Below are 24,092 nucleotides of genomic sequence, written 5' to 3'. Positions count from 1 at the left end.
ATACAGCATGGAATAATTTCTTTGGATAGTGTATGTGGTTGTCTGTTACAAGGCTGAGAAATATATTTGCTCTCTAGAAATCAAGTAGCTCTTAGAATTATTAGAGTAGGAGGGGATCTCCTTTTATTCTCACCAGCTTGGCACAATTCTGTTACGTAAGAAAACTATTAGATGAAATGCTAATAAATCCTATCTGAATGTCCTCAAGAGAGCTTACAAGATTCAATCATGTTCTTGTCACAATCAGCAAAGCAAATTAAGTTTTAATTATAGCATTTTATGTACATCAACATCTCACTGAAAAATTTGTTGCATTTCTCATCGCAAAAAAGTTGTGGCACTTTCAACATATTTAGAACATGATTTCTATATCTTATTAAAAGATATGTAATCTAAACTTCATAATAATATTAGAGACTAGCAAGTTGTTAGTTTTCACCTCTTTGTACAATTTACCTTTTGAGCAAATAATTCATACAGAATGAATGTTTTAAACAATTTCATGGTACAGTTTTGTTAAATTAAATATGAACAAGTTATTTCTACACACAAGTTTTTTCCTGCAGAATTACCAAATGGTATGTTTTTTCTTCCTAGCCACCCAGAAATCATTTGAACAGATAATTTCACAAGTCATTGAGTAAAACTCCTTAAATCCCATTCTGTTCCTTCCCCAAATATCCTGTATGTGTTAGCTGGCAAACTATCAGGAGCATAGGCCATCATTTTAGTTCATGTTTCCTACAGATTGTCCTAAAATTGGAGTCACATTAGAAACCATGAAAATCAATGTTTGCTTTTTTCTTTAATCTAAAGTCACTGTAAAATTAAACCTAAGCATTAAGTCAGTAGAAGAACATTTAAAATTAAGGCATTTGTTCTTGCATGATCCTAAATGTGACCAGGAAGGAAGGAATTGCTACATATGCAGTGTCACACCCTCACAGTAAGGCTTATAACTTACTTGGAACAGTAGTTAAATGCACACTTGGAGAAGAACACACTGCATTTCTTATCAGTGCTTACGTACAGTATAAAAAACAGTGCAAATACTAGCTTTTAGCCCATTCTCTTGCTCCTTCCATTGTTGAATAAGAACACTGCTACAAATATATAAAAATAAAAGGGGCAAAAAAGCATGACCAAAGCTTAACTTTCTACACCTCGTTTACTGTAATAGTGCACTCTCTTACGGGTGAATTAATTTCATGTATAAACTCCACATCCTAAATATTTTGGTTGCTTCAACACTAAAATGCTGAAGTGGACTCAAATTGAGTCCAGGGTAGTGGTTTTCAACCTGTGGTCTGCAGCCCCCTGGGCATCCATAGACTGTGTCTAAGATTTCCAAAGGGGCCCGCACCTCCATTTGAAATTTTTTAGGGTCCACGAAAAGGTTGAAGAAAAAAAAATCATTGGTCTAGTGTAATTCCAAAAGTCGTTAGAAACCTATATCAACAAAGCTAAAACAAGTCTTGTGCCTATATTTAAACTGCAAATCACTTAAGTCTATAAAGAAGGTTTACACTATTCCACAAGCTCACCTTTTCCAAAAGTTTTGGCTTCCCAATATAGATTAGAATAAATTCCAGTAAATTTAGTTTTACAAGATTAGTGCACCTTGGGGTTGGCCCAGAGAAAAGACACTGGACTAACTCAAGACATTCTAGCTCCTAGACTGAAGTAGTCAGTATGATTTATTAATTCAGGATTTGAACCAGGTAGCTAAAAATGAAAAGCTCACTGAGCTAACACTATACAGTTGGGCCATATGGCCAGTTTTAACACCTCAAGTTCCAACACAGAGATAGAGCTTGATTCAGGCCAGCCAGGATTTATGGGGAGGGGAGGTGGAGGAAATCACACTGGAAAAAAACCACTTAAAATCAGTGATCACAAAAGAAAATGCATTTTTCATATTAAAATGACAATCTGATTGGAAACATGTTAGGAATAACCAGACTGCGCAGTTTGCCTTAACATTAAAATGCAGTTGTTATACATGCAGCATTTTAAAACAGTCAAAGAGTAAACACAGTGAACATTGTTTTTGTAGATCTCCAAAGTAAACTGCAATCAGAGCACAGTATGTAAACCTGTAGTTTTGTCAGAGAGACTTACTATAAACTAAACATACAGAAAGGGAAGCTTTCAATTGTGAAATAGAAAAATATTTTTTCCCCTTCCATACCTCTATCTCCAGAGCTCAAACTCTGTGCAGGATTCAATAACATGCAAGTGTATTGAAAAATGGAAATTTTTAAAAAGACAACCAAGTTACAAAACATGCTGAGTTAGTCTATAGCCACAAAATCCTCTAAAATTAAAAACCAAACCCCCACACACTGCATAAAGTGAATTGGGGGAAAATGCATACAACTGCACTTAAAAAACTAAAATAAATTACTGTTTATGTAGTACTAGAGACTGCTATGTGAACTAATTCCAGAATTTCCAGTACCTGCATTGAGCTTTTTGTCCATTAAACATTCTTCCTCATAGTTTCATAAGTCTTAACTTCAAGGACACAAATGAGTGAGCCACAATTTGATTAGCAACTGTAGGTGAGTTGTTTTATTCCAAGCACAGTAGACTGACATGCTTACTTTTCAAGCATCTTCACACCAACAAGCGCTTAGATCTCTGAAGTCCATTCACAATCAATTTGACTAGATAATCTTGCCTCTCCAAATGCCCACCCACTCTCAAAACCAAAAAATCCACTGAATGAAACTCAATCATCCATTTGCTGTTTCTTCACTCTTTTACAGACATTCCTGTAAGGTGTACTCCTACACTTTGGAATACAAGTATAAAATGATTCATTTAACATTTTGAACATAAAACACATAAAAAGGACATACAAAAACTAGTAAGAGTAAACAATCTGAAATGTTCACAGTGCAGGGCACCCTGAAACCCAAAGGCAGGTGATATACAAACACATTTAATAAGCTGTTTGAGACCTCGAGAAAGGAGGAAACTGTCAATACATATTTCTGAAACAGTACCTTGTACACAAAGAAATAGAAATTATTGCATATTTATCAAATTTATTTTCAACTCTCACATTTATGCTAGATTTCATAAAATCAGGCCTGTTTTCTGCAGCCTTTGTTCAGGATTCCTCTGTGAGGAAGCCAGGTATTTGTCATTAATGAAAACTTTTGCCTTTAAAAAAAAAAATCTAAACTTAGTGATCCCAGTATCCCATTTATGCACACTCTGCAGTTACTTCACTTTAGAGCCTTCCTCTCATATTGCTATGAGCCAGTTCACATCCCAAACTGTCAAGTGGAAGTTTCAAGTTTAAAATTCACACAGCTCTATCAATCTTCCCCTTATTAATTCATGGTGCATTAAGTGAAGAGGCATAAAAGGAACAGATTTGAAAAGTCAACCTACCTATCAGAAATAAACTTTTCCAAGGCTTGATTTTTAATCATGCGTTAAGAGAGTCTCATTAAATTCACTGGCAGTAGCAGCCTGGAGGTCTGAGTGCTAACTTCTGATTCCTTATGAGCTAGACATTTATTTCTGGGAAATCAACCAGGGCTTTGGAGCGGAGCCCAGAGCTGGAGGGCAGAGCAGTGGAGCTGCAGGTTTTTGCCTGGAGCTGGAGCGGAGCCGGAGCACAGCTCCAAACCCCTGAAATCAACTACTTACTCTAAGAGGACTGAACAAAGCTGTGTTTTCATTTGGATCTGAATAGGTAAATTGACACATTCATCCCTCCCCAACTTTACTATCCAGCCCTCTCAATTAAATAACAGGACATACGCATTTAGGCACAGATCTTCAAAAGGTATGAGGTACCTAACTTCCACAAACATTACTGGAAGTTAGGCAACCTGAATAACTTTGAGGATCTGGGCCTTACTGATTTAAGCAACCTCTGCACATTATTTCTGGCTGTCAACCCGCCCGGACCACCACACCAAGGTGAACCAAAAGAGTCACTTTAACAACTATTCTAAAAGTAAACTGACCTGTTATAAGACTTTCTTATCCAAATGGAAAAACTGGAGTATATTTCTCCTGTTAACTGATACAGGAGTCCAGCTTTCCTGGCTAATGGGAAATGTTTTAATAACTGAAAATTCTTAGATTCCCTGGCCCAAAGGGATGAAACGATTGGAAGATAAAAATAAGCTAACAAGCTACTTTGTGAGGGCAAATATAAGATCATAGATATTATAGATTGTGTTTTGTGGATACCACACCAAAAAGATATAAAAGGCTATCTGTGGGTGAACATACATTCTCTGACCACAGAAGATACGCAGCTTGGCACAGCCATTGATAGAAGGCAATTTAGTCATTCAGTCCTCCAAATTACACATCATACCCACCTAGCTTAATTTTAGAGAACCATCCACTTCTTTTTTTAAATAAAAAGAGGGGAAAAACATAGGTACTGGCTGCCGAGACAAGTGAGGAGTTTCATTTGCCTCCCCCAATAAAATACTTTTGAAATGTATATTCAAAACTCTCTCAAGTGAATCGTGATGCAAGGATGTATGACTTTTTTTTTAACTTAATATTTGCATTCCTACTGCTAATTTTTTTCACATCTTTGATATACTTATTAAAAGGCTGTAGCCTCATTCATTTTCGTTACAGTTTTCAGATACTGAGATGCAACTGCAATATCAAATTCAATACTATTGGATATATAGCAAAGAACACACACTAGACACCTCCAAAGACAACAGTATAGAACACAATAATGGACACTTAGAACAGTTATTGCAAACTTGATTAAGCCATTAGGTGGCACATGATGTTCTCTAGTCATCCACTTATCTGCCTCAGATACCAGAGAGAAGAAGAGAACTGCAAAGATGAGGTCAAATTAGTAGACTTGAAATTTGTAATTTTTTAAAGCACAGAAGCTCCAAGATTTCAACATTGCTGGGATACAGAAGATGGGTGCCCTCTGAGAATTACTTTAATTGCTATACTACAGCAAAGTACTAGAAAATAAAGACTGAGGGTTCCAACAACTTTACATCAGAGCAGGTTCAAAGTTTAGTGTGTTAGTATACAGCCAACACTAAAATATTTCAAAGTTTAAAAAAAAAAAATGCCCTCTAATGCAACAGCAGGAACTAGTGAACCAAACACTGGAAAGGTACTTTCGTTGATAAAGGCAGAACTGCATTTAAAGTGCAACACTTCACTATGCCACTTCCATACTGCAAAGAGAATGAACTCTTCCAAATCACCTTTCAGTCCCTGCATTGCTTTAAAAAATAAAAACACCTGAGAATGAGTAAGGCTGGATTAGAAACCCACTCAACTGTAAAAGGTCAGTCTTTGATTTTTGTTCATCCATAATAGGTGTGCTGTCAGAGGTCAAAACTTTTCATTATGGCATCATGGTCAAACTTGAAGCTTAAGAAAGCTCTTGATGAGAAAGTGATTTTGTAATGACCATTACATGCCACAGAGTGTGCCTCTGTATGTTCCAGCAGGTCTTCAATGGAGAAACACATATCATACACTGCTGCATCTGCTTAAAAAAAAAAGACAGACGGAGAGAGAGAGAGAAAAATATGTTCTACAGTTGAAAGTTAAGTGGTATTGATCAATGAAGAGGTCATTAAAATATGCTACTATTTAGGTTTAAAAAGCTGTACATGTTCAATTAGCATTTACTTACACTGGCAATTTTATCAGTTTGGTCATCATTTCAAACAAAAAAAAGTGAAGCAAGGAATTCTTTATCTTTATTGGCCACCTAGTGGTCAAAACAAGTTTTGTAGGAGTTACATTAACAACAGTTTTTACCCAAATGGTTAATTCTCTTCTGTAAAGCACAGGTTAGGGCAATAATTTTTTGCAAAGGTCCAAATTTCTTGGTCAAGGTATAGTCAAGGTCCAGACTCCAGAGAAAACAACCAGTAAATAAAAAGTTTGCAGTCCATTCAAAGGCATCTGGTTGTCTGGATTTGGCCTGCAGTCTGCCTATTAAGGGTACGTCTTCACTACCCGCCGTATCAGCGGGTAGCAATCAATTTCTCGGGGATCGATATATCGTGTCTCATCTAGACGCGATATATCGATCCCCGAACACGCTCATGTCGACTCCATAACTCCACCAACGCGAACGGCGGTAGCGGAGTCGACATGGGGAGCCACGGACATCGATCCCGCGCCGTGAGGACGGTAAGTAATTCGATATCAGATACTTCGACTTCAGATACGTTATTCACGTAGCTGAAGTTGCATATCTTATATTGATATTCCCCCATAGTGTAGACCTGCCCTAAGTTAGGGTGACAAACTGCTTGGACACAGTCCCATTCCAAAGTGGAGACTGGACAAGGGGCTGGAGAGCCCCTCAGGGGCCTTAAGTCAAGTGGTGGCAATTTCAGAACAGCCCTTGCATGCACCATCAGCAGCATCAAATGCTCCAGCTCCTATACTACCATGAGAAGCCTTTTCAGTGACCTATTCAAATGGTCACCACCATGACATGCCTCCCTGAGGCCCAGCTCAGATATACAATGCTTTACTTTCTGCATCAGTGGTGATCTATGAGCAGTTGTATATTCCACCATCCTACAGATTTCACAACTACTGTAAGGGATCTTAAACCTTCATTTAATAAAAGGTTTCCCTCTTTGGCATGTACTGTAATAAGTTGAGGCAGTCTCAAAAATTGTTTCAAGTGAAACATTAGTATGTTCACATACAAATGAAAATTAATATACTTGCCTGTTTCAAAGTTATCCTGAAGTCTTCTTGGATTAAGTTTTTTTTCACATTTCTGATTAAGAAAGTGAGCATACATTATACTCTTCAAAATACAGGTCTTAATTTTAACAGCATTCAAGGAAATAAATGTAACTGCTAATTAATACCAGACTGGTAGATTAAGTTCACTCTGCAGTGACAACCATTCTTTAATTAGGCATTAAATATTTGTTTTAAATCAAAGCAGCTAGTTTATTATCAATCTATCTTTAAAAAGTGAATTCTGTGATATTGCTATAAAGAATTATCTAGCAAGATTACTCCTATAAATCTTTTGAAAGTGTGAAATAGGGTGTTTACATATGCCAACGCTCTCTTTTAAAGGTTTTTTAAAGCAATCTAAAAAGCTTCTTTTCCTGTAAGTATTTGCTATTGCAGCGTGCTGAGAGCTGAAGACAAGTTATTTACTTTTAGAGTGTAGGTATTGCACCAACATCTGAGATGTGGAAACTTTATTCATGGAAATGCTTATTTGCTTAAAGAAAAAGGGGCAGATTGAGGTGTATTAAGCACATATTATGAGAAGTGCATGTTCCAAGAATAAGTGCTAACTGCAATTAGATCTACATTGTACCCCTGTAGTGAACAAGACCACAGATTCTATGGAAATTGATGCAAAAAAATCAATCCTTGACTCAGAACTGTTTCAGAATCTCAGTTTTCATTTAAAAAAAGTTTTTCTAGCCTAATGTTTGTAAGGACAACATTTAAAACCTGAACCAAGCATAAACTGACGCATTAATACCTGCCCAAGTCTGCCCACTGCCTGTAACAATAGCTACAAAGTGTAAACTGCCCCATTCATCAAGGTCCCATGTCCTCTATGCTTGCAAGGTTGTGGAATATGGCGTTTTCCCAGAGTTTGCAGAAGTCAACGTTTCTTCTGTCACCAACCTCCTGACATTTCGTTCTCACCCCCTGCCTTACCAGGACCCAGCCTGCAGCTTCCTGTTGCTCCCTTTTCTCCACAGTGCATGCACCCTACACTGTTACATGGAACCCGACAGCAGGGAATTGGGAAGTCAGAGCTGAAGTCAGATTTTCAGCCAAAGAGCAGGGAGAACCAAATGTGTAGGCTGGCAAGATGAACTGCCTGGAGAACAGTGAAGCAAATGAGGCCTAGGAAGTCAAGATGAGGAGCCACTGAAGCTGACTACAAATCCCCTCTAGTCCCTGGCCCACTGGGGGTGGGAGGATGGTGCAGTTTTCTGAGCTTGGCCAAATGGACAATACTGCAAAAGCCAAGACACAGGGTGTAGAACTGGGCCACCTGGAGAGCATGGTGAAAAACCCATCCTCAAAACATACCACTGTCAAAAATAGTCAGATAAATTTTGTTAACAAGATTTTCCCTGACCAATGATCCAGCTGAGGGTGTTTGTGTGGTGGTAAGGAGATGGGAATTAATGTTATTTTATGGTGGCTGAATAAGTTAATGTCATGGGATTTAGGGTTTGTTGAGGCAGAACTTGATCCCATTGTGCCATGGATATAGGTTTGAAGCCTACACCTCAAATTGTAGCCAGGTAGCAAGGAGGGGAGTGACTAGGCATATACTTTACATTTTCAAACACAGTGGTTTTGCCATACAGTAAAATATTTACACACTCATTTTTAAGCAGCAGATATTTTTGACATTGCAATGTACAATACTAAACCATTCTCTGTCAAATACCTGGAATATTGCAGGAAAGATCACTTTAATATGCATTAGAATTCAATTACAAAATGCTAATTGGATAAATTATATTAGTCAATGCTCTGCAAGTGTACATATGGGATGAGAAACGTCAACTGCAGTGCGTACATTGAACACTATCGTTAAGATCGGTTTTCATGGACATGCAATTTAACATTCCATCACCAAAACCTTAGTTTGCACACACAGTTAAATGTCACCAAAATTTGTTAATGCAAGAACTATTGCTGTCAATCTTACCAATGTATGGTTCTGTTTTGTTGGCTGACTGTGGACCCCATTTGTCCTCTTCTTTTGGTTAGAAGTGTCTTGATATTGCTTTCTACCATTACCCCTCATGTTCTGAGTCAGCCACACCCAAAAAAGGTAATACAAATAAAAGTTAAGTGCTTGTGTCATATCCCACTACATTATGATACCACTTATATAGCAACTGTCATCCAAGTACCTCAAATCATTTTAAGGATTAGAAACTGAGGCACAAGGAAGTTATAGCTACTGTTCAAGGTTACTCTGCAAGCCAGTGGCAGAGGTGGGAAAAGACTCTCGGTCTGTTGATACCCAGTTCCCTGGTCTAATCACTAGACAATGCTATTTCCATGATATAATGAGGTCCCATCATTTAAAGGAATAAACCCAAGAGTCTATCCCCCTACAAATGATAATAAATAACTGAGTCTGAACAAAGCACTACCACTGTTTTAAGGGGTCCAAACAAATCTAATGGATTTGGAAATCAAACCTACCTTTATTTTTAGAGCTTCAGACATGTCAGAATGATTGTTATATGGCTTCTGTTGCTGTGGTGGTCTGTACTTTGTCCACTGGTCTCCTGGAGAGCCATCTGTAAACACCTGCTGGCTATAACGAATTTTGGATCTATCCCATTAAAAAAGAAAAAAAGATCTGAAAAAGAACTTTGATTCAAGATTATTATGATCAGAACAGAAATACACATTGTTCTGCTTCTCCAGACAATCTTACAAGCTAAGCTAAAGCAGAGAAACATTGGATCTTAACTTAATATTCCCTCCACTCACTAAACTGTTTTTTCTTATTGGGGGGAGAGTTATGCACAAAGGGGAAAAAAATATGACTTCATAAAGCAACAGTAGGTAACAAGTTTGTTCCGCAAACAGAGCTTTACCGTCAAACGGGAGGTCCGTGCCTCGCTAGACAGCCCAGATAGAAAGAGTCATGACACCCTTTTCATGGACACAGCTGAGGCCATGGACCGTGCAGCTGTGTCCACTGCATCTGAAGCAACCTGCAGGGTTGCCCTGGCAGCCACAGTACTCTCCTTCACCAGCGCTTTGAACTCCTTCCTGTCGCGCTCCTAGAGGGAGTCCTTGAACTTGGGCAGGGAGCCCCACAGATTGAACTCATACGGCCCAGGAGAGCCTGGTAGTTTGCCACCCATGACTGGAAGCTCAAGGACAAATAAATTTTCCTTTCAAAAAAAGAGTCCAGCCTCCTTTAACCTTTATTTTTCAGGGTAGGGGCTGGCTGGCCCTGCTGCTCCCTGTGGTTAACCGACTAGACCACCAGGGAGTTAGGAGCAGGGTGGGTGTAAAAGTATTCATGCCCCTTGGTGGGTACAAAATACTTGCATTCCGCTCTCTTGGAGATGAGGGCCAATGAGGCCGGCATTTGCCACAGGGCATTTGAAATTTTTGCCACCCCTTCATGGAGAGGTAAGGCCACATTAAACAGGGAGTCCGAGAGCTCCTCCATCTCCTCTGCTTGGAGGTGGAGGCTTGACGCCACCCTTTTTAAGAGTTCTTGGCAGGCCCTCAAGTCCTCCTACAGAACGGAGGGAGGCAGGGTCGTAATCGCCGCATCTGGGGACGGCGAGGAGGCCAGCGCGGTACTTTGGGTGTCCACTGGCACCAGAGGGTCCATCACCTGGTTGGTCTCCGGGCATGGTGCCGAGGATGTACATCCCACCAACTCCTTCCTCAGAGGTCTGGAGAGGGAGGCTAATGGTCCTTCTGAGGCTCCAGCCACCAAGCAAGCCCCCCACCGGGGGCTACGTTGGAGGCCACGGTGCCCACTGGGACCATTGGGCCGGCCACAGGGCCCTGTGCCACTGCACCTGCTGAGGCACCAGCGGGGTGGGCTGTTCAGCCTCGCTGGCCTGGCCCATCGATGGATGACTACAAAGGGAGGCTGGGCTGAAGTATGACCTGCAGCTGTCCCTGGCCTGGGAAAAGCAGCGGCGCCGGGAGCAGTGCCAACCACGGGACCCCGACCCCGACATGGAGAACCGGTACGGTCGGTAACAGCTACTCCACAATCGGCTCGGCGGGCGGACCCGCAGAGGTGCTGCTGTGGTGGGGTCCTAGAGAGGGACATGGAAGGGAACGACATCGATGTCCATGCCGTGACCGGCTATGATAACCCCTCTGAGATGAGGGCCTCTGACGACATCAGCCTTGGTCCCGTCGGTGTTCGCTCCTCGAGGCGAAGCAGTACCAAGAGTCTCAACCAGACAGCCTGGTGGGTGTTGAAGGCGATCCACGTGGACTTTGCCCTGAACGATCGCTGGGTGGCAAACGGCGTCAGGAACGTTCCCTTGACTGAGACCAGTACCGAGCTGGGGGCAACTGCAGAGAGTCCAGCAGCGGCTTGCCTATGGAGCACGGGGCCGATATCAGCGGTGCTCCTGGTACCGGCATGGACATAACATCCCAGGCCACCTGCAGGGCCTCTGGCGTGGAGGGCATCCGGACATCCAGCGAGGCCTGCCCCAAATAGGCCGGGCTACTGCGCACGACTTGAGTCGGAGGCCTAGTGGCCGGGAATCGAGGACTGCCCGAGATGGGTCTAGCCTCTGTCCCAGGTTTACTCCGGTGTCACAGCAAAGGCGGCCTCTCTCCAGCCTTCTTAGCATGCGCCGGGGACAGGGAGCGGTGCCAACTAGTCGATGGCGCCAAAGGGTGACATCCCTTCATGGAGAGGTAAGGCCACATTAAACAGGGTGCCCGGTGCCGACTCGGAGCGGCACACTGGAGCTGGGGTCAGCGCAGACTCCATCAGAATAGCCCAGAGCCTAATGTCCCTTTCTCTCTTGGTCCTAGGTTTAAACGACTTGCAAATCTTGCAGCAATTGCTGAGATGGGTTTCCCCCAAACAGTGCAGACAGTCTGCATGTGGCTCACTCAGTGTCACAGATCACCTACAAGTGTCACACAACTTAAAACCCGGGGCACGGGGCATGCCCCGACCCAGGAGCTCTAGCTAAACTAAAACTATCTAACTACAGGCACTGAACGAACAAGCAGTTTTGGGGATGAGCTACAGCAAAGCTGTTCCGAAGCACCTTCACTGGCAGCAAGAAGGAACCGAGGGTAGGGGAAGTGCGCAAGTGCCCCTTATATCGCACCATGGAGGCGCCACTCCAGGGGTCACTGGGGCGCTCCCCTACAGGTACTGCTAGGGGAAAAACTTCCGGCACCGGTGCACGTGGCGAGCACGCATACCTATGGAATACACGAGCAATCACTCGAAGAAGAAAAAGAATTTTTCTTATTCTAGAATCCTGTCACCTGTAGTGTTGTGTGGATACCAAGTGGGTAACCTTGATACTTTATTGATGACACCAGTGCTGAACTGACCCAGATTGCTGAGGGGGAACCTCCCTTTGTTAACCTGAACTGGTTTGAGAAGTTGCTCAGTCACATAACTGCTAGGAAACCCTACGACAAAATTGCCCATTTTAATCTAAGACCTCCCTGTGATTTAACATGTTACAAGATCATTTTTTCAATCGCCCCCAAATTACTATGACAACATTGGTTTTATCCAACTTTCTTTGAAATTACCTTTAAGTACTATGGCTATTAGTGATTCTTCCTGACTTAGTTCCATCATTTTTGGCACCTCTCCCTCCTTTCAGCACTACATTGATTATTTTAGAAAGCATATCTACCTGTTCTACCTTCTGATAAAGAATTTCAATTTTACAAAAAGTTTCTCTTTCACTTGCTTTTCATATTCCTATATAGGAACTCAGGACATTCTCTCAGTTTTGCCATATTCTAAAATTTTCCATACGTAGTTTCAAGCACATCAGGGCACCAATTAACCTCTCCATACTACTACTACATACTACTAACAGTCCTATGGATCTCTCTATAATCTATTATATTAACCCATTCTGTAAAAAAGAATGGACATTCTTCATCTTTGTGTAGCCAATGATTTATAAAAATGTTGTTGACAGACATGTCAAAATTATCTAGTTTCTTACCTTGTTTTCTCCATGTTGAGCTTGGATGGTGTGCTCCCAGTGGATGAAAATCCATTGTCACTATCAGAGGAGTCCCCATATCTTCGAGAAAGCCAGTCTCTCAAAGGTCTGTGAACAAGTTAGAGTTTTGTCAACACACTACAACACTAGTTAGTGTTTTGTCCAGCGTCCTGAAAACAAAAGGCTAGACTTTGGCTTATCCTGAACATACCTGATGAAGGGAATGGCCATGAAAAACTTGTTAGGTGCCAAACCTAGCTTGGATTTTGGGGTCATGTCATTTCTATGGCATGGTAATTTGTCAATTGAGAACCATTCAATGTTCTGAAACACAGAAAAAAGGGACTTAAGCAAATACACATCATCCACAATGATTTTCTTTAAAATCAAAAAACTACAGCAAGAGTCTGAATTAATGAACCATGACAGAGCTGCTAGCCAATACAGGTTATTTAAAATAATGTTAGGATCACTTTTCTGACCACAACCACAATGTAACAGACATTACAATGCAAGTTTGCAGTGTTGTTGTAGCTGTGTTGGTCCCAGAATGAGAGAGGGACCTGAAGAAGAGCTGTGTGTAACTCGAAAGCCTGTCTCTTACACCAACAAAGGTGGTCCATTAAAAGATATTATACCATCTTGTGTCTCTGTTACAATACATAAACACTGTCGGATGACAGAATCCCTAAAATGTGGAATGCAGTACACAATGCCTCAGGTATTGAAAGTAAGTTCATTTAAAATAAAGTCTGCAACAACAACAGTAGTTCTTGAGTATGCACTGAATGTCCTAGAGAGAACAATGGTAATTAGAGGATACACATAACTTTCAAAGCTTGTCTCTGTCCCCCTGCCACCTCACATGATATGCACTCAGGGGAGAGCATGCAACATGCTGAAGGGCCTTTACCCAGAACACAAAAATGGAAATCAAGGTTTTAACTAGACCAGCGGTTCTTAAACTGTGGGTCGGGATCCCAAAGTGGGTCACGACTCCACTTTAATTGGGTCACCAGGACTAGCATTAGACTTGCTGGGGCCCTGGGCGGTGGGTCTCAGACTTCGGCTACAGTCCTGGATGGCAGGGCTCAGGTTACAGGCCCCCTGCCTGGGGCTGAAGCCCTGGGGCTTCGGCTTTGCCCGCCCTCCCCCCCACTTGGGGCCTTGAGCTTCAGCTTCAGTCCTGGGTGGCAGGGCTGAAGCCTTTGCGCTTCAGCTTTGCCCTCCTCCTCCCCCCCAACCCGGAGCTTGGGCCGGCTCAGGCTGCAGTCCCCGCTCCTGGGGTTGTGTAGTAATTTTTGTTGTCAGAAGGGGGTCGCGTGAAGTTTGAGAACCCCTGAAAGGGGTTTAAGAACCAAGTCAAGAGGGTTCTTAGATGAGGAGCTAGTAATTTACAACTCTGGAGAACCAACCTAAGGGGGAGAAGAGGAATGTTTAATAAGGTCCTGTTGTCCCTATTACACTTAGTATTCAAAAGATATAGCTAAAGTTGGCATTAATTCTAGTCTTAAAACAAAATTATTGTTAAAGTTAAAATGTTATCTGCATGATGAGAGAAATTCAAGTTTCAGAAGGCAATGAATGTCGCAGGCAGTTACAAGCATTTCTCAGCACATTAAGCACTTTAATTTCTTCTCCATCCCAACAGCTTTCCAGTCCACCGAGTTCAGCTCACCCACACAATGGTTGGCTCCCACTGTGTCCCACAACCAAGTCTATTCTCTGCTACCAATCATACACTAGATCTGGATTGTACAGACTGCTTATAGAAATAAAGCAAGCCCCATTTTCCTCTTCCAATGCGTAGATTAACGTACAGTATCCATAAATATTTATATCCTTACAGAAAAATGTATAAGAGATTAAAAAAGGTTAACTACAAAAAATATTTACGAGAAGACAAAGTGGGATGTGCTTTATTGTTAGTCAGCCTGTACTCCAGTGCCAATTTATGATGGAGACAGGTGTCACAATGAGCAGTTGGCCAGCAATCAGTCCGCACATATGACCTGCAGAAAGTTGACAAAACCTAAAGTGATGACATGCTGCTTTTATTCCATTTGAGGCATTCATCAGCTTTTGTTTAATATTTAGCTTTAAATCAACCTTTGCTGAGGTAGTGGCAACCTGAAAAATCTTTAGAAATAAACATAACTATGTGTACCCGAATTTCTCTTCTGGTTTTGGGGTTGAATTTTGTGTCCTTTGGAACTCCTGGAATGATGTACAAGCGTGCTAGCTGATCATTGATTCGTAGTTCAATGTAGTCATCTTTGCAGATGTAATCTTTGATATCAAAACCAGTTTCTTCAAACACCTGAGAAGCACACAGATCAAATTAGAATTGTTCAAGTCATACCTTCAAATAGATTTTTGAAAGGCTAAATCATCAGAAGGACACCCTTTAATACTAGTTCTCAGATAGTGATTGTAATATATTTGTACATATGCAGACATGTGATGAAAGAGCATAACCTCTGTACATTCAGATTTTATCCTCTGCAGCTCAAGAGTGTGAAGTGGAAAAGAATTAAGATAATATGTGAAAGAGCACGCTAACAAGCAAATACAGGGAAACAGCGTGCCTGCTTGCTGATGATGCTGAACACATGAAAAAGTATTTTGCTTCAGACAAAAGTGAAACATATTGGATCTAAAGAGAGTTTAGACATCCAGAAAGTTATAGGAAAACATAAAAACTCCTTACTTGATTTCTACACTTTAGTTCTCTCCCAACCTACAGTACTACTAATGCCCCATGAACCCCCAACAAAATATTCATTCTTACGTCAGTTCTTGTATCAAAATTCAGCAGCACCATAAATTACGCTGAGTAATATATATTTACTAACATACAGATTAAGCTACTAAATTCAAACTGGGCATCCAAGCTGATAATGGAGATACGGAACTCAGAATTACTCAGTCTGCTGACATACTATTACAACCTGTTACTAAGAAGGAATTAAAGTGCTAACTAAGCCTGTCACAGGATCACTATACACACTGAAAAAAAGTGTATTATGGATCAACATTTTACTGGAGTATTTCACATTTCACCATTGGAGGGGGGAAGATCCTACTAGATATGGACACAAACTAAGCCTAGATGTAGATTTAATTTAAAAATATATATATATATATATTTCATCCACTTCATATTGTAACAAAACATTTATACTCCTACCAGGTATCACTACTGAGACAAGCCGAACATGCAGTTATAAGATAGACTTAAATGCCAATATTATTATTTTTTTGCAAATTAATGTATGGGGTGACGGGACTCCAGTTTCTCACCACACACAGCATTTTAGAAACTGAAAAACTAACATTTATGGAAGCTTTTGATCAGTGCCCTGGACTGAAAAATGCCTTACAAAAATGCCTTCATTAAGATTCCTCAGGGCTGCATGTACATCTGTGAACCAGCACATACAACAAACTGGTTTGAAAAGAAGTCTGTTCAGCATATGACAAATTTCATTAAGATCTGTGCCCACCTCTATATAAACTGGGTCTTCTTGATTAAACAGGTTTTCACAGTCTAGCTTATCCCTATGGAGTCAGCATTGTTCTCTGGATTATTCATTTTGCCAAATACATAAGAAAAATAATTTGTAAAAATCTGTAAATTAAGTCTCTATGTAGTTATGGGCAGACTGTTGGGAGTACAGATTTTCTAGAAGCAACAACCCTTCTACTGCTTCATATACATTGAGAAATTTTTGAAGATTAATGAAAAGGGAGCAAATTAAAATGCAATTGATGTCTATCAGTTCCTCCTCTGTGGCAAGACCATATTTATAAAACATGGGAAGCTGTTTCATAGTGAGGAGTAAGGTTTAAGGGTCTGATATAAAAGCTTTTAAATAGGAAAAATTATTATATGCCCTAATAATCTTTAATACAGTAGTTCTCAAAGTTTTGTTTTGGTGACCCCTTTCACATAGCAAACTTCTGAATGCGACCCCCTTTATAAATTAAAAACACTTTTTTATATATTTAACACCATTATAAATACTGGAGGCAAAGTGAGGTTTGGGGTAGAGGCTGACAGCTTGCGACTCCCCATGTAATAACCTCATGACTCCTTAAGGGGTCCCGACCCCCAGTTTGAGATCCCCTGCTTTAATATTTAATACATGAAATGGATGACAGCTCCAGGAGATTAACACAAATTTTGTGTTTATTTCAGTGCCAAAAGAAAGTCAATTTGTTTTACGGTCTCTGGGGACAAACGCAAGAGTTTTTGTTTTTGTTTTTTGTTTTTTTTTAAAGACAGTTCACCTAATGCTATTAACTTCGGACTAGTCTCCTATGCAAAAGGAAAGTGTTGGGTTAGAATAGAAGCTAAGGGAAAAAAATATGCAAGTTTTGGTGAATGATGTTCTAAACCAGAGTTGGGCAAACTACAGCCCACGGGCCACATCCGAACCACGGGTCCGTCCTGCCCAGCCTTTGAGCTCCTGGCCAGGCAGGCTAGCCCCATCCCCTCCCCTGCTGTCCCCCATCCCCCCACAGCCTTAGCTCGCCACACCACCAGCACTCTGGCCGGCTGCTCCAGCCAGGCGGCGCAGCTGGCTCCAGCCTGGCAGCGGGGCTGCGAGCTCCTGCTGCTCTGAGCAGCATGGTAATGGAGCGGAGATCAGGGTTGGATAAGGGGCAGAGGGTCCCGGAGAGCAGTCAGGGAACAAGAAGCGGGGCAGTTGGATTAGGGGCAGGGGGCTCCAGGGGGGCAGTCAGAAGACAGGGAGCAGTTGGATAGGCGTGGGAGTCCCGGGGGGCCTGTCAGGGGGCAGCAGCGTGGATAGGGGTGGGGTCCCAGGGGGGGCAGTTAGGGATGGAGGGGTTCCAAGGGGGGGCAGTCAGGGGACAAGGAGCAGGGGGTTGGATGGGTCAGGGGTTTTGAGGGGGGCAGTCAGAGGGCAGGAAGTGGGAGGGGGCAGATAGGGGGCAAGGGCCAGGCTGTTTGGAGAGGCACAGCCTTCCCTACCCAGCCTGCCACACAGTTTTGCAACCCCGATGTGGTCCTTGGGCCAAAAAGTTTGCCCACCCCTGATCTAAATAGATGGTTTGTAAAAGCAATTCTACCCACAACACAGAAATGAAAACCAAGGTTTTTGTCGGATCAAGCCCATTCTCTCAACACAGCTCCACACAAAAGGAACAAACAAGAAGATTAAGTGGCAAAAAACTGTTAACCCAGAGTCAAGGTTGCCTGGTTGTAGTTTGTGCCCCTCCAGAATATCAAGTTCCACAATACCCCAATTTGTGAAAACCAGGAAAAACAGAGTTAAGATACATTCCTACATAACTAACTCTGCACCCTCTGGAGCGGTCAATAGCCACTGAGAATTATCTGCATGCACTCCAGCTGTATTCACTGTTAGCTGTATTGAACAGTGAAGGAATAACTCGAGCAGCTTCGAAGACTCATCACTGGGATATGAGAAGATCTGGTGGGCTGTGGCCTCACAGGGTGCAGGCCCATCAAAGGAAAGAGGTGTATTTGTACCTTGGGAGTATGCCTTATTTCAGTTGCACTGTGTAGGCTGCATTAGTAGGGGGGCACAGGACTCTTCTTGCCATGGAGATTGTTAGTTGTTAGGTGAGCATGGTCAGTTAGTTAATGAAAGGTAAGTGTTTGATGGTATTGTCCCTGAAGAATCCCATTTGAACTAGTATTTGCACATGTCTGGGGAGGGTGGGGGGGTGGCTTTTCTGGAGGTGTCACAACCTGAGTAAGTTTGCCCAATCAGTCCCTGCTGTTCTACTTACCCTTCCCATGGAAATAGTTACAAATCACACAGTAACACATACACAACTTCATTTTCAATACAATGAACTCCAAAGATTTTTTTAAACTAATTCAATAAGGTTTAAGTCAACTCAAAGTTCACTAAGCATATTGCAGGCAATTGTCAGTCTGCCACAATGTCTTGTCAAATATTGTATAGCAGTGCAAAATCTGGTCACCTGGTGGTAGTAGCTTTTAAAATACAGAATTCATTGAGATAAATGAATTCATTTTGTACAACAGCCTTCTTTAGTATATACTCCTGGTAGAATTCTGTACCAAAAAAATTAAAAATTCTGCATATAATATTTTTAAATTCTACATATTTTGTCAAACACAACAATATAATCACGCCAGTTTCAATTATTTTGGCAATTTATTTCAAAATACCTGTCAGCAAGTATATCTAACAATAGAGACAACAAAAAAAGATTCATGCTATGTTTTTGACAAATAGATTCCTTACTAGGCATATTTATACAGAACTTTGAGTAATAATTCATTTACACTATAACACAGAAACATATTTCCCACACCCCACAGCAGCGCTGCAAAGGCTTGGGGGAATCAGAAGTAATAGAGGAGCAGAGGGACAGGGAAGTAATTGCTGGGAAGGAGCCTGGGAGTAAACCTGAAGGGTTGCTGGGTGTGGGTGGGAGAAGTATGGAACAGGTGTTTGGTTTTGCTGGGGGGGAGGGGGGGGGAAATGTTGTTAGGGAGTTGGAGAGCTGACCCCTAGCCTCTCCCATTCAGTCAGGCGCATCTGCCACCCTGTGCCTGTGTCTCCCTGCATTCCCCCTTCCCATTCAGCCAATGGCTCAATCCTGTCACCCTACTAGCTCCTCTGCCCCCACCCATCTGTCCCCCAGCACTACCCCTTCTGAACCGCAGTCTATGTGACACCACCACCACCTCAGCAGCCCAGGTGTTCCGCTCTGTCTGTGCCCCCTCATTGGCCCCAAGGGCAGTGCACTGTGCAGCCAATGGCCCCTCCGACCCTGAGCTCGCTGTCCTCTCTTCTGGTGCCACAGCAACGCCCCCACCCCGGGCCGGGGGAGAGAACATGACAAGTGTAACTGCAGCACTTCCCCAGCAGAATCTATTTTCTGCAGGGGATGGGTGACAAAATCTGCAGGGGACATGAATTCTGCATGTTTGCAGAATTCCCACAGGAGTAAACACCTTTAGGGTACATCTACATGACAGATACTACACCAGCTTAGTGATGCTGGCCTAACTCTGTAGTGTAAGTGCAGCCTATGCCTATAGAAGGGATTTTCCATTGGTGTAAAAGCACCAGCTTCCTGAACCATAGCTACATTGACAGAAGCATTTTCCCATCAACATAGCTACGTCTACACTGGGGATTAGGTAGGTCTAGAAACATCAGTCAGGAGTGTTGTTTTTCACACCCCAACAGATGTGGTTATTAAAAGTTCAGTTGACAAAGCTACAGCATGGTCTATGCTTATTAGCTGGCTTGACCCTTTCTTAATTTTGTAAGTTAGAACTCATTTTAATTTTTTCTTGCATGGGAATTGACTTAAAATAGTATAACATATGTCCCATCTTCATATTTTTGGCACTGTAACCAGTACCTGAGGTCTGAGCAATGTAATTTATAGTTCAAAGAAAACCACCACGTTACAGAGTTTGCACCATCTTTATGGCACCTGATATAGTGTAGCTGGGAGGTCTTGCTGCTTATCTAAATTTGTTTTCTGTATCTCATACTTGATTTACAACATTAATGTACATTTTTATGATGCTCAAAATGTTTCTTCTTATCTTTATATCTATGAGCATAATTGTCTTTTATCCTCTCCCTGTACATTATTTTAGATTAGAGTCTGTCTAGATGACATTACAGTGGACCGCTAGGTCTACTATAGTTAAGATCAAGACCAGCTTTCTGTTTAAAACTCAACCCTTTCAAGTACTGTAAAATCTGTTACTTGGTGTGCCTCATGGGAGAGTTGGCTAGGGCTAATGATCCAAATTTGGGATTTTTTGACCAAGGAGTTCCTGAGATAGAGTTACCCCCCAAAACAGCTTTTTCTCAAGGATGACACATTCTATTAGCATATTTTTTGCCCAGACCTGGAGCTCAAACTATGGCTCTGATCCTGGAACAAGAGTCTCACTCACTTGTGGGTTACTCCTCATGAGCGCATGGCACCATCTAGCCCTTCAGGGGAATAAAATTCAGAATCGTACTAGCCAAAGAATTTGCTTCTTCAGTTAGGTGTGTGCCTAGTGCTCTTGAACTAAATGAATTACACTGGGCATGTGCAGACAGAGGACACAAGAGAATTTGTAGGTGGATAGTTTCCACTGCAGATGCATAAGCAGTAAGTCTCATTTTAAATCCACCCACCTAGTGTCATCTCAAGTCCCATGTGAGGCAGAAAACTGGAAGAAATCAGAAGGGCATACTGCTAAAATCTGTATGTCGGGGGGGGGGGCGGTGGCTTAGGAATCTAATCGCAATATTGTTGGACAAAAATATGACATGCAAATAGTTGCTGAGATGGGATTGGGGGTGGGGGAATAGGGGAAAGGGGTTGGGGAGGACTCAGGTGAAGTAGAGTAAGGACATTTGGAGAGGAAACATGGAGGTGAGTTGCAGGGGAACTGGGGGAGAAGAGGGGCAGTGGTTCCTGTCAGCCCCTTCCTGCGTGCACACACTGGGATCTTGTGGGCCTCTGAGCACCTCTCACTGGTCCCTCATGTGAGCTGGGATATATGGGGATCTTGCCCTTCTGGGGATGTCCGAAGCTGGAGGGGGCCTCTGCCCTTTTATTGCAGTCTGTTCCCCTCATTCCTTCTCGTGAGCCAGTTTTGGGGGAATCTCCACCCTCTGGGGGTGTTTGTGCCCATCTCCCTACCCTCCTGCATGTGAGGTGGGATTCGAGGGGCTTATCCCTCGGGGGGATCTGAGCCCTTCTTCCTGCCCCCCATTATAAGCCAACATCCAGGGAAGCTCTGCCCCGCTGCATGTGAAGCTAATAACAGGCATACTGGGAGCATGCACCAAGCATCAGCTACCGACACTGGGGTGAGAAGTTAAGACTGGGCACGCTTGATGAAACTCACAAGCTGCTCAATACGGGGGAAGGAAGATGGGAACACCCACTGACATGAATGGTCCACTTTACATCTTTCAGAGATTCCTGTGCTTTCACAGTTATACTGTGCTGGGGATCTGCATGCAGCAAAGCAGTTAATAGCAGTTAATTTCTGTATATAGAAATTAAGCTGTTCAGAGACTGCGTATTTTAAATATTGGTGACACACTTATTGCTATATGAATAATGCTCTACACTCAAGCACCGTGTGCAAGTCGGACAATCCCTTGATGTAGTCTGATCTTATTTTCCTCCTTATATGAAGCTTCAGGTATCCTCTAAAATAGCCTGAGTAAGACGGTAGAGACATCCCAGAAATTAGAAATGAAAAGGCTATGATTTACCCATTCTTTCAACAGGTATACCTAGAAAAGCTATGAATCCTTAGATACTCATTTAATCCAGACAGGAAACCTCTAATGCTCTTAGTTTTTACAACCTTCCTTTGGTAATCTAATTCCATCTCCCAATAACTCCTTGAGTGCAGCATGAGACTTTATTAGCCCTACCTTTACATAACTACAGACAAGTCTTATCATACGCGAGGGTTCTGTTCTGCGGTTATCGGGTAAAGCGAAAACCTCATATACTGAAAATTATATCCCTGAGCCCTTTAAATCCCGCCCGCAGCTCCGGCGGCCGGGGCGGCATTTAAAGGGCTCCTCCGGGCTCCGGCCACGGTGGGGAGCCCAGAGGAGCCCTTTAAATGCCGCCCGCAGCTTTGGCAGCTGGGCTGGGGCTGGCATTTAACGGGCCCGGAACTCCACGGTGGCTGGAGCCTCAGGCCCTTTAGTTCGCCCCAGGGGCTACCAGCCGCCTTTGAAGCTGGGAGCCCCCTGGGTGATTTAAAGGCCCTGGGACTCCCAGCCACAGCTGGTGCCCCAGGACCTTTAAATCTTGAGGCCACACCCCCCTGGACTCCAGGCCCTTCAGGGTAAAGCTGAAATCGCACATGTTAAATGTGCCTAAGTTGCGACAGACCTGTACAAATATTATTAGTCATAAATTTAATACAACCTCTTTTTACATGCAGCTGCATTATGTTCCTAGCTTTCCTCAATAGTAAATTCCATAGTGCCTATAAACCCCCAATCTGAAGTATTGTCTTAACCTTTTCCTGACATTTACAATACCCTCTTGTTCCAGTATTACAGAACAACTTAAGTGGCAGAAGTGAAGTTGGAAGTTTATTAACATAGTGTCTTAGCCACAGGCCACTGTGCATAGTACAATAAATACTAGTTTTAAATGGACAGAACTCCAAAACAAATACAAATTTTTAAAACATAAACTGAAAACACAAGTAACCATCATCTAAAGTCTGTTTCAGCTTTAAAATCAGCACACCTAAAACAATACATGAAAATGAGATAAAATATTAAGAGTACATTATTTCATTTGGGTCAAAACGGGATGGATAAAAATCCATTTTGATTTTTTTTTTAAATCATTTTCAATTTCAGTTAAATACTGGGTTTTATTTAAATAAACCTATTTAAAATAAAATTTGACATGACAACAACCTATGTTAAGGTCTAAACCTACTAAAATCTATTAAAATAATTTAAATTAAATGCAAAAAATATTAATCGGTACATATTTGCTGCCAAGTTTTAACAAAAGTCAATCTCCTGAACTGGTGTAAGTTATTGGTTAAGCATCTGGAACCAGAGTCTATTAAAGCCCTAAACCCGCTTTTTACAGCGGTAGCCTCTTCTGCCAGTGAGAAAAAAATATATATTTTCTTCAACAAGTTCAGTTCAATGATTAGTTCACTGAAAGTTAAGAAACCAACTGGGGGTTGAAATAGCACAAAAGCTTGTTTTCCTCTTCTAAGCTATGAATAAAAAACTATGTAAGAGTTCTAAAATCTTGAAGGACATGGTGACCAAAAACAATCAGTTCAATTAATTAAATAGAGATCATACTTTCTTCGTTTAATAGATCAGTTGTAAATGAAAAACATTTTGATAAAAACTTTTTTCCTTACGTATCCAGCACTTAAAAGATAATTTAATACAAGTAAAAATGCTGTTTGTGTATACTAAACTGAATTTGAATGTCCATCCAAATAGAGCTTGACAAAAGTCACAAAAATAAAAAATAATCTAGTAATTAAGAAATGCATCTTTCATCATTTTCTAAAATTAAAAAAAAATGTAAAAATTAAGAGTCTGAAAAAGGTAAAGTAAGTTAATTACTTACTTTTAAAGAAATATGTATACATATGTGTATCCTGGTTAGCAAAAAGATTACTTTAAATTTAATGTAAGGCTATGCTTACTTGCTTTAATGGTTACCAACTAATTAAAATCAGCCTCGTTAGGAACATAATAAAAAGTACAAATGCAAAACAATCAAAATTGATTATTGAATTCAATGTTTCCTACTTTGCTGATTTAAATCAATCCATCATGGGTCAAACATGGCCTCTCATTCACATACATT

The 24,092-nt window shown here is 41.7% G+C and overlaps 1 protein-coding gene across 4 annotated transcripts in view; it reads right to left on the bottom strand.

Annotated features, from left to right (window-relative positions):
- Positions 1 to 248: 248 nt before the first annotated feature.
- DCP2 (decapping mRNA 2) overlaps positions 249 to 24,092 on the bottom strand; it is a 32,952-nt gene continuing 9,108 nt past the window's right edge. For 2 of the 4 annotated variants that reach the window (XM_039544365.1, XM_039544363.1), the window contains exons 5-11: positions 14,881 to 15,033; positions 12,925 to 13,037; positions 12,714 to 12,821; positions 9,208 to 9,340; positions 8,702 to 8,803; positions 6,724 to 6,775; positions 249 to 5,518 (exon numbers count right to left, since the gene is read on the bottom strand). In XM_039544365.1, coding sequence (XP_039400299.1) covers positions 5,352 to 5,518; positions 6,724 to 6,775; positions 8,702 to 8,803; positions 9,208 to 9,340; positions 12,714 to 12,821; positions 12,925 to 13,037; positions 14,881 to 15,033 — 828 coding nt within the window. In that variant the 3' untranslated portion in view covers positions 249 to 5,351. The remainder of the gene's footprint in view (positions 5,519 to 6,723; positions 6,776 to 8,701; positions 8,804 to 9,207; positions 9,341 to 12,713; positions 12,822 to 12,924; positions 13,038 to 14,880; positions 15,034 to 24,092) is intronic. The other 2 variants (XM_039544366.1, XM_039544364.1) reach the window with 1 other exon arrangement.

This window comes from Mauremys reevesii, linkage group 6, assembly GCF_016161935.1.
Source record: "Mauremys reevesii isolate NIE-2019 linkage group 6, ASM1616193v1, whole genome shotgun sequence".
Taxonomy (NCBI): Eukaryota; Metazoa; Chordata; order Testudines; family Geoemydidae; genus Mauremys; species Mauremys reevesii.
The sequence above is the reverse complement of the archived record's forward strand: the minus strand, read 5'-3'. Positions and strand labels throughout refer to the sequence as shown.